Source organism: Lipotes vexillifer, unplaced genomic scaffold (assembly GCF_000442215.2).
Source record: "Lipotes vexillifer unplaced genomic scaffold, Lipotes_vexillifer_v1.1 scaffold102, whole genome shotgun sequence".
In the NCBI taxonomy this organism is placed as follows: Eukaryota; Metazoa; Chordata; class Mammalia; order Artiodactyla; family Lipotidae; genus Lipotes; species Lipotes vexillifer.
The window spans coordinates 5,189,972-5,208,693 of record NW_006786541.1 but is presented as its reverse complement, the minus strand read 5'-3'; the positions used below and the strand labels follow the sequence as shown (position 1 = coordinate 5,208,693).

The following is an 18,722-nucleotide window of genomic DNA, read 5'->3' as shown; positions in this document are numbered from 1 at the left end:
TGTCAGTTTTTTTTTTTTTTTTGCGGTACGCGGGCCTCTCATTGTTGTGGCCTCTCCCGCTGCGGAGCATAGGCTCGAGTGCAGGCTCAGCGGCCATGGCTCATGGGCCCAGCTGCTCCACGGCATGTGGGATCTTCCCGGACCGGGGCACGAACCCGTGTCCCCTGCATTGGCAGGTGGACTCTGAACCACTGAGCCACCAGGAAAGCCCGCTGTCAGTGTTTTTAATGTAGCCATTCTATAGGGCATGTGGTGGTATCTCATTGTGGTTTTTATTTGCATTTCCATGGTCACTAGCCATGCTGAGCGTGTTTTAAATGCTTACTGGCCATTTGTATATATTCTTTTTTGAAGTGTCTGTTCAAATCTTTGGCCCATTATTTTACTGAGTTTTTACTTATTTACTGAGTTGCTAAGAGTTCTTTATGTCTTCTGGATACTAGTTCTTTGTCAGATATATGTACTGTGAATATTTTCTCCCATTTCATGACCTGCTTTTTCATTTTCTTAATGATATCTTTTGGAGAAATTTTTGTTTTTGTTTTTTATTTTTGATAAAGTTCAATTTATCAGTTTTTTTCTGTATGGTTTCTGCTTTTTGTGTCCTAAGAAATCTTTGGTCACAGAGACTTTTCCCTATGATTTCCTCTAAAAATTGTATAATTTTTGCTTTTCAATTTAGATCTAAGATCCATTTGGAGTTAATTTTTGTGTTTTGTGTGAAGTAAGGATTGATATTCGTTTTTTCACCATAGCTATCCAACTGTTTCCTTTTAATGTCTCCTAAATTTCTGATATTGATCATTTGTCCCCTTTCCCCCTTCTTTGAGCAGTCTAGCTAGAGTGTTATCAATTTGCTGTTTTTTAAAAAAAATACCTTTTGGCTTTGTTGATATTCTCTATTATCTCTTTTCTGTTTTATTGAGTTTTGCTCTGATATTTATATTCCCTGCCTTCTAATTATTTTGGTATTACTTTGCTCTTCTTTTTCTAGCTTCTTGAGGTAGACCTTAGGTCATTGATTTTAGTCCTTTCTTTTTAAATATAAGCCTTTAAAGCTCTAACTGTCCCTCTGAGCTCTGCTTCAGCTGCAACATTCAAGTTTTGATATGCTGTATTCAGCATATCAAAATGTTTTCTAATTTCCTTTGAGATTCTTCTTTGACTTACGCATTATTTAGGAGTGTGTTGTTTAACTTCCAAATATTTGAGGTGTTCTTAGGTATCTTATTGTTTTTGATTTCTAATCTGTCATGGTCCTAGAACATACTTTGTATGGTTTTCATTCTGTTAAATTTATTGAGAATTGTTTTATGGCTCAGCATATAGTTTCTCTTGGTTGAATATTGTAAAAAAAAGAAAAAAGAAAAAAAGTCTTCTGCTCTTTTTGTGTGTTCTATAAATACCAATAAGATTTAGGTCGTTGATAATATTGTTTAAATTATTTATGATTTTACTGGTTTTTGTATAATTGTTCTATTGCTGAGAGAGGGGTGTTAAAATCCCTTGCTATGGCTTTAGACTGTCTCTTTCTTTAATTTTGTTATTTTTTTTACTTCATCTATTCTGAAGCTTTGTTATTAGGTACATAATTTTTGATTGTTGTGTTTTGGAGATGAATTGATCTCATTATTATGAAATGGTGGTCACTACCTTTGTTCATACTCTTTGTCTTGAAGTCTATTTCATCTGGTATTAATATTACCCTTTCTGCCCTCTTATGTTTACTGTTTGTATGGTATATCTTTTTCCATCCACTTATTTTTAACTGATCTGTGTCTCTCTATTTAAGGTAAATATTTCAGTACATCTCCTATCGACAATATATAGTTAGGTCTTGCTTTTTTTTTTATATTCTGATATTCTGTCTTATATTGAAGTATACTGTCCATTGACAATTATTATTGATATGGCTCAGTTTATTTAGGTCTGCCATTTTATTATCATTTGATTACCTTTTATTTTATTTCATTTTATTATTTTATTTTTGGCTGCGTTGGGTCTTTGTTTCTGTGCCATGGCTTCTCTTGTTGCAGAGCAGGGCTCTAGGTGCACGAGCTTCAGTAGTTGTGGCGCGCAGGCTCAGTAGTTGTGGTGCACGGGCTTAGTTGCTCTGCAGCGTGTGGGATCTTCCTGGACCAGGGCTCGAACCCTGGTGTCCCCTGCATTGGCAGGTGGATTCTTAACCACTGTGCCACAAGGGAAGTCCCTATTATTTGTTTTCTATTTAGTCCCTCTGGTTTGTTTTGTTTGTCTTGTTCCCCTCTGTTGCATTCTTTTGGATTATTCCAGTATTTTTTAGAATTCCATTTTAATTTATCTATTGGCATTTTCTGTGTCTTTAATATTTTAGTGGTTGCTCTAGGTAGTACAATATACTTCATTATGTGTTCACAGTCCACTTATAGGTAATATTGTACCACTTCATGAAAAATGTAGAAGTCTTGCAATGATAAGGTCCATCTACCCCTTCCCCTGCTCTTAGAGTTATCTCATGCATTATATGAGAGTATATGAGAGTTATCTCATGCATTATATGAGAGTATATATATATATACTATAAACCCACAGTACATTGTTATAGTTTTTAACAGTCATAGGTATTTTAGAGAAATTAAGAGAAAATAATCTTCTTTTATGTTTACTCATATAGTATTTATTTCTGATGTTCTTTACTCGTTTCTGAAAATCTGAGTTTCTTTCTAGTATCATCTCTCTTCAGCCCGAAGAACTTTTATTTAGCATTTTGTATAGAGCAGGCCAGCTGGGGACAAATTCACTTAGTTTTTCTTATTTGAAAGTAAGGCCTCTAGTTCACCTTCATTACTGAAATATATAGAGTTCTAGGTTGACAGTTTCTTTTAGTACTCACTCCCTTCTGGCTTTCGTAGTTTTTGATGAGCAACTTTTGGTAATTCAAATGATCATTCCCCTATATGTAACAGGATGGCTTTCAAGGTTTTTCTTTGTGTTTTTCAGTAGTTTGACTCTGATTTGCCAAGGTATGCTTCTCTTTGAATTTATTCTGTCTGGGTTTGCTGAGATTATTGAATTTGTATACTTATGTCTTTCACCAAATATGGGAAAATTTCAGCCATTATTTCTTTTCTCCCACCCGCCCCGCCCCCCAAAATAAAGTATCTGGAGATGTAAGTGGTTTTCTTTCTTTCTTTTTTCCTAGCCATTATTTCTTTGAATATTTTTTTCTCAAGTTTCTCCCTTCTATCCTTCTGTGATTCCAGCATCTCTATGTTAGGCTTTTAGAAATTGTCCCACAGTTCCATGAAGTTCCATTTATTATTTTCAACATTTTCTTTATCTTATTTTGATTGATTTCTATTAATGTGTCTCTGTGTCCTCAAGTTTACTACTGACTCCTTCCTTTGTCATATCCATTCTTAAGTCAATCTAGTGATTTTTAAATTTCAGGCATTGTATTTTTCTAAATACCATTTGTTTTCTATTTATATTTTCTATTTCTTTCTGGTTTTTTTTTTTTTTTTTTTTACTCCTTCATTAGTGATGTAAAGGAAAATAGGCTTGTAATTGTTTTAAAAGGTAAAGAATCTGGTTAGACTCAGTTGCACCCTGCCATAATGTAGTGGGTGATGGCTTAGATCTCAGTTCAGTTCTTTAAGCCTTGGCTGCATACTTCTTTTACTTTGCCCCACACATACGTGGTTAAGGGGTCTGCCAGAGACTCAAACTGAGTTTATATACAGAATTCAGAATTTCAGTCTTCTCTGACCCTTCCTTTTTGGCTTCCCCCTTACTCTTGGTAACCCTGGTTATTCTTCTATCCCATAGACTCCTACTGGTTTTCTTCTACCAGAAAGATGATTTTTCTATTGAATTTTTACTGTGTCTGTGCTGCCAGCACCATGACTGTACTGCCCTTGGGCAAAGCTGCAAACAAAAACAAATGAATCACAGAGAACCCATTCAGTGCTTGTCATCTGCTCCAAGCTTTACCTCCCCTCTAAAACTTGCCCATCCTTGTTGAGTCTTTAAAGACCTCAGCAGTTATCTTTTGTCCAAGGTTGATAGCTGTTCTTTGAAGGAGGATCTATTCATTAAGTGCTTACTCCTATATACTAGAAGTGCAGCTCTCACTCTACCTGGAAAATTGCAATGACCTCCTTGATTGATCTTCCTTGCCTATAGTTTTATTTCCTTCCAATATAATTTCCACTCAGAGCCCAAGTGTTTGAAATAAAATCTTAACCTTGGTCTTATAGGATTGGGTGTAGAGTCTTGGTAATGGCATACATAGTCCTTTATAACCAACTCCTGCCCTCCTGTATACTGCCGTCAGATGCCTGTTCTCAATCTGGTATGTTTCCATAATTCTGGATTACTTATCCCTTTTGTTTCCCTTACTCTCTTCCCCTTGCATAATTCCAGGAAATCTTCACAGACAATTCAGTCTTCTTCCCCATTTTGAGTTAGGCATCCCCTCTGAATCACCCCATAATATTCTCTAGGTCCCTCTGGCATGGGACTTGTGACTTTGTTCTGTGATTTTCTGCTTAGGTGTCTCTACCTGCAAAAGACTGAGCTCCTCAAAGGTTGCAAATCATGACCTATTTCTTTAACTGCCAACATCCTCCCCCTACCTGATTTTACATACTACCTGATACATACTCAGGGTTTTTTTTTTTTTTTTTAACTGATAGTATTACATTTTTAAGAGTATAAGTTTTTGTATCAGTGCTTCAGTGGATAGCTGATGCGTACACATAGAGTTCCTCTGGAATAGAACAAAGGAATTGGGGCTACCAGTCCACTATTCACTGTATACCAGTTGGGGCACGCTTGCTAACCTTGTCTTTTATGCCCCCTAACTATAGGAACTCAGCCCAGCATTTTAAGAAATCCTCATGATTAAAGTCTACATTAAGAAAGGTTAAAACAGTAGGACTGCTGAAGCTTGTTAATGGGCAGGCCTCTTCTGCTTTTCTCTTTCCATATGAATGGAAGAGTTCAGATATTTTCCGTGAAGCTGTGTGTGTGTGTCTGTGTGTGTGTGTGTAAATGGTGATGAACCCCTGGCAGTTAGCCAGCACCATTCTCCCATACTGAGCACCAGGTGACAGATGCAGAGCCCATAGATCTGTCATGGCTTGTCAGCTGCTAGGGAACCTGGAATGCATTCTCTTCCTTTATACTGTTTCCCATTTATCGGAAGGGATTCCTAGACCTTTACATCCTGCAGAACATGAGTTTGTACCAGAGCTGCTGCTTTGCACCTTGGTATCAGACATTCAGAGCAGGAGCTCTTTCAAAACAAATGAGCTTCTGTTTCCAAAGAACTTTTCAACTTTCATGTGTTGTCTAGTGTCTTAGAATACAGTGCCTTAGCTTCAGCTCCAACTTAAAAAAAAAAAATGCTTAATTTGTTTCTAGTTATGCAAATAAAATGCTCATTTTAAAAGCATATATACATTTATTCAATAAATATTTATCTTGCGTCTCCTACATACCAAGCATGCTCTGGTAATACAGCCAGAAAGATCGTTACGGTCACTGCCTCATGAAAATTTAGTCTAGTATTACAGAAAATATATAGAATAACTTTAAAAAAAATCCAAAAATCTCTGAATTTTAAAAAATGTGTCTTTTTGGCCTTTGGATTTTAAGCACCAGCACTTCATCTATTTTTTTAAAATTTAACTAATTAACTTATTTTTGGTTGCATTGGGTCTTTGTTGCTGCATGCGGACTTTTCTCTAGTTGCGGCGAGTGGGGGCTACTCTGTTGTGGTGTGCGGGCTTCTCATTGCAGTGGCTTCTCTTGTTGTGGAGCACGGGCTCTAGGTGCGTGGGCTTCAGCAGTTGTGGCATGCAGGCTGTAGAGCACAGGCTCACTAGTTGTGGTGCATGGGCTTAGTTGCTCCGTGGCATGTGGGACCTTCCCGAACCAGGGCTCGAACCCGTGTCGCCTGCATTGGCAGGCAGTTTCTTAACCACTGTGCCACGAGGGAAGTCCAACACTTCATCTATTTTCATTTCAAAACCCTCAACACTCTTGCTCCCTTGTCCTTCATTTCCCCACGGGGTAAATTTCCAATTCCTGAGCATCTAATCATGAACCTATGTAATGTTTGCCTGAAAGAAACTATTTAGAATATGCTAATTTTAATCCCAAGGAACTTGTTCTACTTTATATGTTTGAGATTCTGAATTTTCCACACGTATGAAATACTAATTATTAAGTTACAGAGGTATTTCCCAGTAAATTAATAGACTTACTCATTTTATAGTTTAATGAGGGAGTATTAAAACATGAGCTGTACCTTATTTATAATTGCAGAAAAAGTGATAAATATCTAAATGCCATCAATAAGAGGCTGGTTAAATAAATAATGTAGATCCATACAATGGAATGCTATGAACCCATTAGAATAATTTGTTGGCATAAAAAGAAAACTAATAAACATGGAAAGAGTCACAACAAATTGTTGAGTGGGGAAAAGCAGCAAATAATGGTATAGAGTAGGATATTTTGTTTGTTTCCATTTAGGTAAAATTGGATACATATGTATGTCTATGCACTCTATCTGTAAGGATTCAATCAATGTAGTTCTTCAATTCCTACTGTGTAAGAGGCGCTTAATAAATACATTATGATAGATGTCTGTGTCCAGGGGGAAATCCAGATAATACATATAAATTGTATCATACGTATTTGTGGGGGAACGTAATTGCTTTACTCAAAGTACTTTTTTCCTCATCTCTAGAATAATGAACTACAAAGCAGGTTGGACTATTTAATAGAAACCCAGCCCAAGACTGAAGTGGAAACCAGAGAGGTTGGAGTGGGCTGTGATCTTCTACCCAGGTATTTAAGAATTTCCTGGTTTTCCAACTCAAAGTCCCCTTTGACTTAAGAAAATACTTTCCTGGGCTGTTATCCCCAGAATTGCATTCTTTCTCTCAAAAGTACTTCTGCAAAGAGAAGTCGTGGCTGCTGAGGGGTCTGACTGGCTTCTGCAGAGTGGGGAGATGGTGCAGGGCACAAGGGGTGGAGAAGGAGAGACCTGGGGAAGCCACTTCAGAGAGAGATGGGCCTTATCAGTGAATGCATGCATCTGGTCCTTCATTTATTCATTCATTTGTTCATTCAACAGATATCTGTTGAGTACCTTCCCTGTGCCAGACAGTGATGATAGAGAGAGGAATGAGATTGGGTTCCTGCCCCAGAGTGCAGTCTGCAAGAGAAGTCAGACATGCGGGCAGACATTTTCAATGGTGCGCTTTAGTAACAGAGGAGGGAGACGCTAAACCTTGAACAAAATCTGTCTGCTCCCCAGTACTGAGTGTTGTCGAGCATTGGACCAGATTCAGAAATACATGATCCGCTTCAGTCATGAGCAGATAAACAGTAACTATAACCTGGTTTGTTCAGTTGCATTTCTGAGCTAGAGGACTGAGCCATGTGTTATTAAGCTGCTTACAAGCCCAGTACCTGGGTCTCTCCATAGTCAGATCAGCGAGACCCAGTAACCAACCCACTGTCTCTAGGTGCTCAAAACTGTGCTTGGCCCAAAGAGGACAGAAAACAAGTTTGTAACAAGGACACTGCTGGTACATAGCTTGTGACTGAGGTAACCAAAGTCACAAAGTGCCTCATACACTGTGCGTGGGAAGGTGTATTTTTATGTAACTAGGGGCATTTGTGTGTGTGTGTGATGTTAGACATTAGTAGGTCAGAAAAATGTAGGCGCCGGGCCTTGAATGGTTACATGGGTGGGAAACAGGGATGAGCTGATCGCCAGACTGGGCTGTAGAAGACCTGGTTCTCATCCTTGAGGTTAGTAGTCACAGGATGTGTTCAGGCTGGTCTGTCTTTGCTGAGGCCTCTGTTTCCCAATCTGTTAAGTCAGTTGACTAGGTGACTTCTCAGCTCTAACCAGCTCTAACATTGAGGAACAATGTCTAATCTCCTTCCCTATTTTACTCATTACTGATGTCTTTTTTGTTCATTAAAATGAGCCCTTGCCATTCTCAAAGTATCTACCAAAAGCAGGATTAAGCTTTTTTTTTTTTGACATTATTCTCATTTATGTTGCTTGCTTTTTGGTAGAAACAAGGCTATTTTATCATTCTGATGTCATTAACAGAAAATGTTTATTTAAAAAAAGAAGGAAAAAGAACGTGTAAAGAGACTCCAGGTCTCATCATGCAGGGGACAAAGTAACTGATAAAAATAGGACCCAAAAGAATGACTGATCATGTCCAGGCACAACTTTTAAAATATAAATAGTTTGGCTATTTTCCTCCTTTTTTATTCTTCAAGAACCAAGTGGTTTAGTTCCGTCTAATTGCCCACATAATAAATCTTATTTGGTTAAGACGGGTACAAAACTACGTCTGAAACCAATAAATTGTTTGTTTTCTAATTCCCACATTTTGGCTTAAAGCAAGGTTTTCAATTTGTATGCCGAGGGATAGCCTGAAGCAAACTTTTACGGCTAAGTTATGAAACCACAAAGTGGTTTTCATAATGGAAGTGCTGACAGACCCTTAACTTATGGCCACGCAGAACCTGGAAGCCACTTTAAATATCTAAAAGCAGCTTTTCCATAAATGTAACATTTGGTTTCCCCCAGGATCCATCTTAGCACTTGAACTACCTGGGTCAATCAGCAGAGGAAATGAAAACTACGTATCCACATTTCCAAAAAGGCAAAGTAATATTTCTTTCGTTTCCTCACAAATATTTATGAAGTGCCTACTATGTGACAGACGCTGTGCACGTCTGGGTGGCGAGGAGCACAGCGTCTTGAGAGGTGATTCAGGGCAGTGGTTTTCCACCTGTGCTTTTTGGAACTGCGTGCTCTGTGCTAGGGCTCCGGGAGGGGCCTCCAGGGCTGAGGAGGTGAGCAAGGAGCTGGCCTGTGGGGACCGTCCCCCCTCAAAAAAAAACAACCTGACAAACTCAGCTTTTAGTGTGTTTTATATGTTAGATTCCAAGTAAGATTTTGCTTGAATAAAAGAGCTCTGTGGTCAAAATCAAATTAGAACCCCCTGATCTAGTTTAATCTCCCTGTTTTATAGACACCAAAATCGAGGCCGAGAGAGAGAAAGGGATTCACTAGAAGCCACACAGCCAGGATTTGAACCATACCTTTGGAGTCCTGGTATGGTACATCTGTAGTTTTAAAATACTCAATAGAGAGCTGCTCAATTGTGTCAGGTCTGTTCTAATACAATTCCTGGTTCTCACTTGGACTTCAGACTTGCATCTAACTGATAAAAAGATTCCACCGTGTTTTCCAGAATATTTTAAAAACAGGCTCCAGAAAAGTAATGAATTAAGCCTCAGTTATGCAGATGAGTTTTGTTCTTACTCCCCTGTTCTGCAGAGAACTTGGCAGTGCAGTCCAGTTGGGAAGGCTCAGGCTGTGGGCTCCCTGCCCAGTCAGCTGCTGGGCAAGTTACTCAGTCTCTCTCAAACCTCTGTGATTTCATCCTTAAAATGGGAATGAAGATGACAATATCAAATCTAATAGGGTTGTGAAGAGGATTAAATGAAAACATGTATATAAAGCATTTAGCATGGTAACTGGACCAAAGTTAGGAAATTAATAAATAATAGCTAGTATCCCTATTATCCAAATCAAAACTCTGATTTTACATGTAAGACACTGGATCAAGTATTTTTTTTAATTTTATTGGAGTATAGTTGATTTACAATGTTGTGTTGATTTCAGGTGTACAGTAAGGTAATTCAGTTATAATATATACACATATAGTCATTCTTTTTCAGATTCTCTTCTCATACAGGTTATCACATAATATTGAGTAGAGTACCCTGTGCTATACAGTAGGTCCTTGTTGGTTATCTGTCTTACATATAGAAATGTGTGTATGTTAATCCCAAGCTCCTGATTTATCCCTTCTGCCCACATTTTCCTTTTGGTAACCATAAGTTTTCAATATCTGTAAGTCTGTTTCTGTTTTGTAAATAAGTTCATCTGTATCATTTTTAAAAATTAGATTCCACATGAGTGATATCAAATATTTGTCTTTCTCTGACTTCACTTAGTATGAAAATCTCTAGGTCCATCCATGTTGCTGCAGATGGCATAGGTTCATTCTTTTTTATGGCTGAGTCATATTCCATTGTATATATGTACCACACCTTCTTTATGCATTCCTCTGTTGATGAACATTTAGGTTGCTTCCATGTCCTGGCTATTGTAAATAGTGCTGCAATGAACACTGGGGTGCACGTATCTTTTTGAATTATGGTTTTCTCCAGATATATGCCCAGGAGTGGGATTGCTGGGTCATATGGTAGTCCTATTTTTAGTTTTTTAAGGAATGTCCATACTGTTTTCCATAGTGGTTGTACCAATTTACATTCCCACCAACACAATGTAGGAGGATTTCCTTTCCTCCACACTCTCTTCAGCATTTATTGTTCGTACACTTTGATGATGGCCATTCTGACTGGTGTGAAATGTCACTGTAGTTTTGATTTGCATTTCTCTGACAATTAGTGATCACATGAGTGATCTTTTCATGTGCTTTTTGGCCGTCTGTATGTCTTCTTTGGAGAAATGTCTATTTAGGTCTTCTCGTTTTTTGATTGGGTTTTTTTTTGACAGAGTTGCATGAGCCGTTTGTATATTTTGGAGATTAATCCCTTGTCGGTTGCTTTGTTTGCAAATATTTCCTCCCATTCTGTGGGTTGTCTTTTCATTTTGTTCATGGTTTCCTTTGCTGTGCAGAAGCTTTTAAGTTTAATTTGGTCTCATTTGTTTATTTTTTAAAATTTTCATTACTCTAGGAGGTAGATCCAAAAAGATAGTGCTGTGATTTATGATTTCTGTCACAGAGTGTTCTGCCTGTGTTTTCCTCTAAGAGTTTTAATAGTGTCTGGCCTTACATTTAGGTCTTTGATCCATTTTGGGTTTATTTTTGTGTATGGTGTTACAGAAATGTTCTAATTTCATTCTTTTACATGTAGCTGTCCAGTTTTCCCAGCACCACTTACTGAAGAGAGTGTCTTTTTCTCCACTATATATTCTTGCTTCCTTTTCATAGGTTAGTTGACCATAGATGTGTGGGTTTATTTCTAGGCTTTCTATCCTGTTCCAGACACTGTATCAAATATAAGTAAATTTGAGTGTGCTACAACATTAACTTATTTATTTTGGTGGCTGTTAAGTGATTTCATTAAATGGATTGATAGCTTCATCAAAGTGGATAGTGCTTCAGTATGTATCGAGCTCTTCAATTAAACTATTAGTGGTTTGGAACCCTCTGGACACTGTGTAAAACTCTGGAAGCCCCAGTGATTGATGAGGTCTCCGTCAGCTGTGACATCAGAGGCATCCCAGTGTGTTCCAGGCACTGGGCACAAAGCCCAGTACTGCTGTAAAGCAGTATGGCACCTACGACCCATTTCTCCATATACCTGCAAGTCTTACATGCTATGCTACTGCTAATAGCATTTGACTTACAATTAGAGCTGCTCTATTTTTATGTGCTCCTGAAAAAATCTGAAATCAGCCTTTTCTTATAGAGCCATTAAGCCCCTTGTATTACCCTGTCCCCTCCCCTAACCACTTACCCTGTCCCTGCCAGCACTGTGCACTCCTGTGGACAAGAACCCTAGGTTCCCATCCCCTACTCTAGCATTTTCCTGATGCTCAGTAAACATTCACTGGCAGAATTAATGAAAGGCCCACACCAAGTGAGAAAGGACTGTAAATAGGCAATTCTTGCTTACGTTTTGCTTCTTAGTGCTTCTTCTCTCTCTCCTCACTAGAATGTAAGCTCCATGAGGGCAGGGATTTACATCTATGTCACTAACTGCAGTCTTCCTGGGACTGACTTAAGAGCAGGGCCTTACACCAGGCAGGCCCTCAATCAATATTTGTTGAATGGAGCCATCTCTCTGTGGCATCTGGTGGTTCTTCCTAAGCAGAAGAATATCGGCTTCCTGTGGGGCTCTCCTCTCCTGGTTCCTTCCCTACTTCTCTGGCCTGTCCTCCATCTTCTTGGATGGCTCCTCTTTTTGCTCCCAGATCCCCACCATGGGTGCTCCTAAGGGTTCTAACTTGGCAACACTCGTTCCTCCAAAGATGGCATCCAGTCTCATGGAGTTACCGCTTTCTTCCCTGTGGCTGCGCTGTCAGGTAGTTCAGACCTCTCTCTTGCATACAAGTCAAGTCCTCATTCCCGGCCGCCTGCTGGGCCCCACTTGATCTTCATACCCACCGTATCCATAGCTTAATACATCGTTTTTTCCCATCAAAGTCAGATCCTCTAGTTGTGGTTAAGAGCGGTGGCTTGGAAATTAGACCTGGGTCTGGGTCCTGGATCTGCCTCTTGCTATATCTCTAGCTTTGGACAAATCTCTAACCCCTCTGAATCTATTTCCTTAGCAAGAATGGGAAGATAGATTTTGACAGTAATTCCTCCTGAAACTTGCTGAGATGATTAAGATACAGGCATAAATTGCCCAGTGTAGTGACCACGTTTGCATATTTCTGTTGATGCCGCCGCCACTGCTCCTGTTGCCTAAGCTCAGTATTCTGCAGTCACCTTTGAGCCATGAATTGCTTTGTCCTGGAATCACTCACTCGTACGGGGCTGGCTTTTTCCTTCGTGACTTGCTTCATACCTCTCCACTCCCACTGCACCAGCCTCCTGGAGACCAGTGTTCTAAGCTACTCAGTCCCATCCCTGCCTCCAGTTTCTTCTCAAATTCTCCCCCTCCTTCATCTCATCTTTGTGTTGCATAGATTTCTGGAAAGCAAGGAGAGAGGGAAGAGGTGCGAAGGCACTCAACCATGATTTCAGGGGCTTTTAAACACCTATTTAAAAGAGAAACAAACACCTATTTAAAAGAGAAACTCGAGTTTGATTTGAAAAGCTCGATATATATTAAAGCCATTGAGAACAATTTTAGGTCAGCTAGCCTTCATTTAAAGAGAAAAGTGGAAAACAAAATATTGAACACCAAAAAAAAAGAGACTTCTTTCTCTTGCCCCTTAGTGAAACTCAGTTTCCAGCGAACTCATAAATTATCTTAATAGGTACAATTTAATGAAAAATATTCCTTGTTGTCGTAAGTGCCCGGTGCATAGTAAGTGCTTTTAAATGCCTACGTTTTCATATTTCTGTTGTAAAACCCAAAACACAAAGTAGCTTTTTGTCAAAGCTTTATTTGCTGCCTCTGCTATTGTTTCCCCCAAGGGAACTGCCCCTTTATGGATTAATAAAAGGTTAACAATAGCCTTAATGTGGCTAGAAAATGGCTGAAAAGAAAAGAAAATGGCTGAATTTTCATTCTGGGGTTGAAATTATTTTTGTGTTCTTGAAAACCTGTTGTTTCGTAGTGAGCAACTAAATAAAATACCTCACTTCTTTTTGAAAGGGAGGCTATGAGAGCCTGTTTTTGAAACCAGAGGGTTCATCTTTATAAATGTTTCTGAATTTTATGGGCTTTTAGGATATTGTCACCAGCGACTATTTCTGTTCTGTGGAATTTTCACAGGAGTTGGCACAAATTGCCATCTGGCTCCTGCCCCTGGCACTCCACTAAATTACCTGGTCAGGTCACTGAAGACCCCTGAATTGCCAGATCTTGTGGATTCCTCTCTGTGCCAGGTGAAGGTGACACTCTGACCACTCACTCCTTGAAATTAGTCCTCTGGTTCCCTATGTCATCCATCTGTGTAGTGATAGTTCTGTGCCTGGCCTGAGTGAGCTGCTGAGGTCATGAAGATAAGCAAGATATGGTTTTCATGCTTGATGAAATTATAACTAGCAGAGGATGTATATAGACCAGTGGGTGCAATGAGATGCTTCCAGTAGTGTGTCACAAGCCTCTGGTGACAGTCATTTTCAAGGGGAGGAAAGCATGCAAGAAATACTGAATCTCTTGGGGAGAGACACATGAAGTTTAACATTCCCCCCAAGCTTCTAATACACCCTATTAATAAGTTGTCTCCCAACCACAGCTGAAAATCACTGCAGGGTAATGGGAGATATTACTGGTGGGAAAGTTTAGCAAAAGTGAACCTTGTGTAAGCAGAAAATTGAGCAGTGCTGCTCAAGGAAACAGAGCACACAGAGAAAGGAATGATAGTTTCCATCACTCACTGCTGCAGGGAATTGGGGAGACTGTCACAGAGGAGGCGATGTTTCGTTTGAATCTTGGAATATAGGCAGGAATTCGTCAGATAGACTTGATGAGGGAAGCGTTCAAGGCAGAGGGGACAGCTGAGGATGGCAGAGCTGTGAAGCAGTGTGTAAATGAGAGCTGTGTTTCTTAGCAAGGCCAGGCAGGAGATATAACAGTAGAAGGTAGAGGCCTTTACACCCTGCAGAGGAGTTTAGACCCCATCCAGGAAGCAAGGGGGAGACTTTGAAGAGTTTTAAGAACAGTAATATGGACTTCCGTGGTGGCACAGTGGTTAAGAATCTGCCTGCCAATGCAGGGGACACGGGTTCGAGCCCTGGTCTGGGAAGATCCCACATGCCACGGAGCCGCTAACCCTGTGCACCACAACTACTGAGCCTGTGCTCTAGAGCCCGTGAACCACAACTACTGAAGCCCACGCGCCTAGAGCCCATGCTCCACAAGAGAAGCCACCGCAATGAGAAGCCCGCGCACTGCAACAAAGAGTAGCCCCCGCTCACCACAGCTAGAGAAGGCCTGCGTGTAGCAATGAAGACCCAACGCAGCCAAAAATAAAAAATAAATTTGTTTAAAAGAAAAGAGAACAGTAACATGCTCCGATTGTCCTTTTAGGAAAATATCTGTGACTGCAGAATGGATATGGGCTAAACCTGCAAGTAATGTAAATCATTTCTGCCCATTATAGTCATGTGGCCTACCAAACTGTAAGGGAGGCTGGGAAAGGTAGTTATGTGTCTAGGGAGAAAAAGAAATGGGCTATTTTCTCCATCTTAGTCACCAAATCCCATTAGTTCTGCCTCCCGAATATCATCTCAACCTTTCCATGCTACTTCACCTACAGTGCTATTTTCAGAGTTTGAGTCCTCATGGTCTCGCTCACCTCCTAAATAGCAAAACTCTCCTAGTTAACCTGCCTCCAGACTAACGCCTCTGCACTCAATCAACCAACCCTCAGCGGTGCCAAGGGATCTTGCTAGAATAAAAATAGGAGCATATCCTGCCCCGCCTTAAAAACCTTCAGTGGCTCGCTGTCCCCTTCGGAACCCCTTAGCAGGGCACACAGGGCCCTGCTTCCCCACCCCGACCTCATCTTCTGCCACTTCATCATGAACTCTTTGCTCCAGTCCTGCCAAGTGTGTCTCCTTTCCACACCATGGCCTCTGTGTTCACCCTTCTTTGCCTTTGCCCGTACTGTCCATCTGCCTGGAATTCCCATCTCCTCCTCACCCACCTGAGGAATGCCTAGGCTTCCTTCTTCCCTGGGCCAATTTCCTCCCAGTGAAGCTAACTTGTTCTGCCATCACTTTGCCCATAATATGTTCACTTTTGTATTGCTCAGGGTCCTGGCAGAAAGGGAAACAGAAGAGACTTAAATAAAGGGACTGTAAAAATTTGAGGGCAGCTTTTAGGGAAATAAAAAATGGACACTGGCTTGCTCTGGAGCTATTTCCAGCCTGGGCCTGAAGAGGTGGGGAGAGAAAGCTGGTAGAAGAGATGAAGGGGTGAGCTGGAGCATGGCCTTTGCTAGAGGAATGTAGCCAACTACCAAGCTGCAGACTGATCAGAGGGAACAGATGTCCTGGCCTCCCTGTCCTCCATTCTCTCATCCCTTGATCTCCCAATTGGTCCAAACCAACTGGAAGGTAAAGGCTGAGGGAGCCCACTGATGCTGACCTTCAGGTAAGCTTCCCAGGGCATAGGGTGGGGTGGAGAAGGGGAGATGGATCTGAACAGGCAAATGCAGAGTATCCAGTATAGCTTTTTATGTCTTTATATATTACCTAACACCTTGCAACTATTTAAATACATATCTTTCCCCTAACTGTGTGAGTTCCTTGAATGCAATTTTTTTTTTTTTTTTTTTTTTCTGAATCATGGATACCTAGTATAACCTTTAAAAGTTGCTAAAAATAATGGCTGGCTCCAGGTAGGGGGATCAAGATGGTGGAGGAGTAGGATGTGGAACTCACCTTCTCCCACAAAAACATTATAAATACATCTACAAGTGGAATGAGTCACAAACATCTACTAAATAATGAAAGAAGGCCTCAGACTTCTGAAAGGGCAAGAAAAACCACATAACCAGGTAGGACAAAAGGAAAAAGAAAAAGAAGGCATTGGGATGGGGCCTGCGTCCAGGGAGGCAGCTGTGAAGAAGGAATGGGTCCCACACCTGTTCCTCACAGCAGGGAGGCCAGCCTGGATGGGGTGGGGGAGCTTCAGAGCCTAGGAGGAGAGCACAGTAACTGGTTTGTGGGGGGCAAAAGAGAGAGTAACCTGCACAGAAGGTTGGCACTGCCACCCTGTGCTCCCCAGCCTGAGACACTCGTCTGTCAGTGTGGTCAGGGGCTGGGTGCTATGGCTCAGGCTCTGCAGGTCAGACCCAGGGAGAGGACCAGGGCTGGCTGTGTAGAAACAGCCTGAAGAGGCTGGACTGTGGCAACTGACGGTGTACTCAGAAGAAGCCTGGGCCTGCCAGAGAGGCAAAGTGCCATTATTGGGGGACACATGGGGAGAGGGTGGGACCACCATAAGAGCTTCTTTCCCTGTCAGCACTCCCAGGCAACAGGACACCACCTACAGGAGCTCCAGGGGCAGGCCATAATGATCAAGGGACCAATCCAAGAGGAAGACATAATTGTAAATATAGATGCACCCAACACAGGAGCACCTCAATATATAAGGCAAGAATCTCAATATATAAGGGAAATACAGCCATAAAAGGAGAAATCGACAGTACCACAGTAATAGTAGGGGACTTTAACACCCAACTTTCATCAGTGGACAAATCATCCAGACAGAAAATCAATAAGGAAACACAAGCTTTAAATGACACAACAGACTAGATAGACTTAATTGATATTTATAGGACATCCATCCAAAAGCAGCAGAATATACTTTAAGTGCACATGGAACATTCTCCGGGACTGATCACATGCTGGGCCACAAAGCGAGCCTCAGTAAATTTAAGAAAATTGAAATCATATCAAGCATCTTTTCTGACCACAACGCTATGAGATTAGAAATGAATTACAGGGGAAAAAAGGTAAAAAACACAAACACATGAAGGCTAAACAATATGTTACTAAACAACCAATGGATCACCGAAGAAATCAAAAATACCTACAGACAAATTACAATGAAAACACAACTATCCAAAACCTATGGGATGCAGCAAAAGGAGTTCTAAGAGGGAAGTTTATAGCAACACAATCTTCTTAACTTAGGAAATAAGAAAAATCTCAAACAACCTAACCTTACACCTAAAGCAACTACAGAAAGAAGAAAACCCAAAGTTAGTAGAAGGAAAGAAATCATAAAGATCAGAGCAGAAATAAACAGAGATGAATAAAACAATAGAAAAGATCAATGAAACTAAAAGCTGGTTCTTTGAAAAGATAAACAAAATTGATAAACCTTTAGCCAGAGTCATCAAGTAAAAAAGGGAGAGGGCTCAAATCAATAAAATTAGAAATGAAAAAGGAGAAGTTAAAACAGACACCATGGAAAGGATACAAAGAGATCATAAGAGACATACAAAGGATCATAAGAGACTACTACAAACAGCTATATGCCAATAAAATGGACAGCCTAGAAAAAATGGACAAGTTCTTAGAAACATACAACCTTCCAAAACTGAACCAGGAAGAAACAGAAAATACAGACCAGTCACAAGTACTGAAATTATGGCTTCACAGGTGAATTCTATCAAATATTTAGAGAAGAGCTAACACCTATCCTTCTGAAACTCTTCCAAAAAACTGTAGAGGAAGGAACACTGCCAAGCTCATTCTATGAGGCCACCATCACCCTGAAACCAAAACCAGACAAAAAAAGAAAATTATAGGCCAATATCACTGATGAACATAAATGCAAAAATCAACAAAAATACTAGTAAGCCGAATCCAACAACACATTAAAAGGATCATACACCATGATCAAGTGAGGTTTATCCCAGTGATTTATCCCAGTGATTCCTCAATATCTGCAAATCAATCAGTGTGATACACATTAACAAAATGAAGAATAAAAACCATATGATCATTTCAATAGATGCAGAAAAAGCTTTTGACAAAATTCAACACCCATTTACGATAAAAACTTTCCAGAAACTTGGCACAGAGGGAACCTACCTCAACATAATAAAGGCCCTATATGACAAGCCCAGGGCTAACATCATTCTTAATGGTGCAAACTTTCCTCTGAGATCAGGAACAAAGCAAGGATGTCCACTCTTGCCACTTTTATTCAGTATGGTTTTGGAAGTCCTAGCCATGGCAGTCAGAGAAGAAAAAGAAATGAAAGGAATCCAAATTGGAAAAGAAGTAAAACTGTCACTGTTTGCAGATGACATGATACTATATATAGAAAATCCTTAAGATGCCACCAGAAAACTACTAGAGATCATCAGTGAATTTGGTAAAGTTGCAGGATACAGAATTAATACACAGAAATCTCTTGCATTCCTATACACTAACAACAAAAGATCGGAAAGAGAAATTAACACATTATTGACCAGGGGATTTTTTTTTTTTTTTTTTTTTTTTTTTTTTTTTTTT

The 18,722-nt window shown here is 40.2% G+C and overlaps 1 protein-coding gene across 2 annotated transcripts in view; it reads left to right on the top strand.

Moving 5' to 3' along the window:
• Nucleotides 1–18,722, top strand: part of MYZAP (myocardial zonula adherens protein) — a 103,668-nt gene that overhangs the window by 79,155 nt on the left and 5,791 nt on the right. For both annotated transcript variants that reach the window (XM_007458911.1, XM_007458912.1), the window contains one exon: nt 6,740–6,840. In XM_007458911.1, coding sequence (XP_007458973.1) covers nt 6,740–6,840 — 101 coding nt within the window. The remainder of the gene's footprint in view (nt 1–6,739; nt 6,841–18,722) is intronic.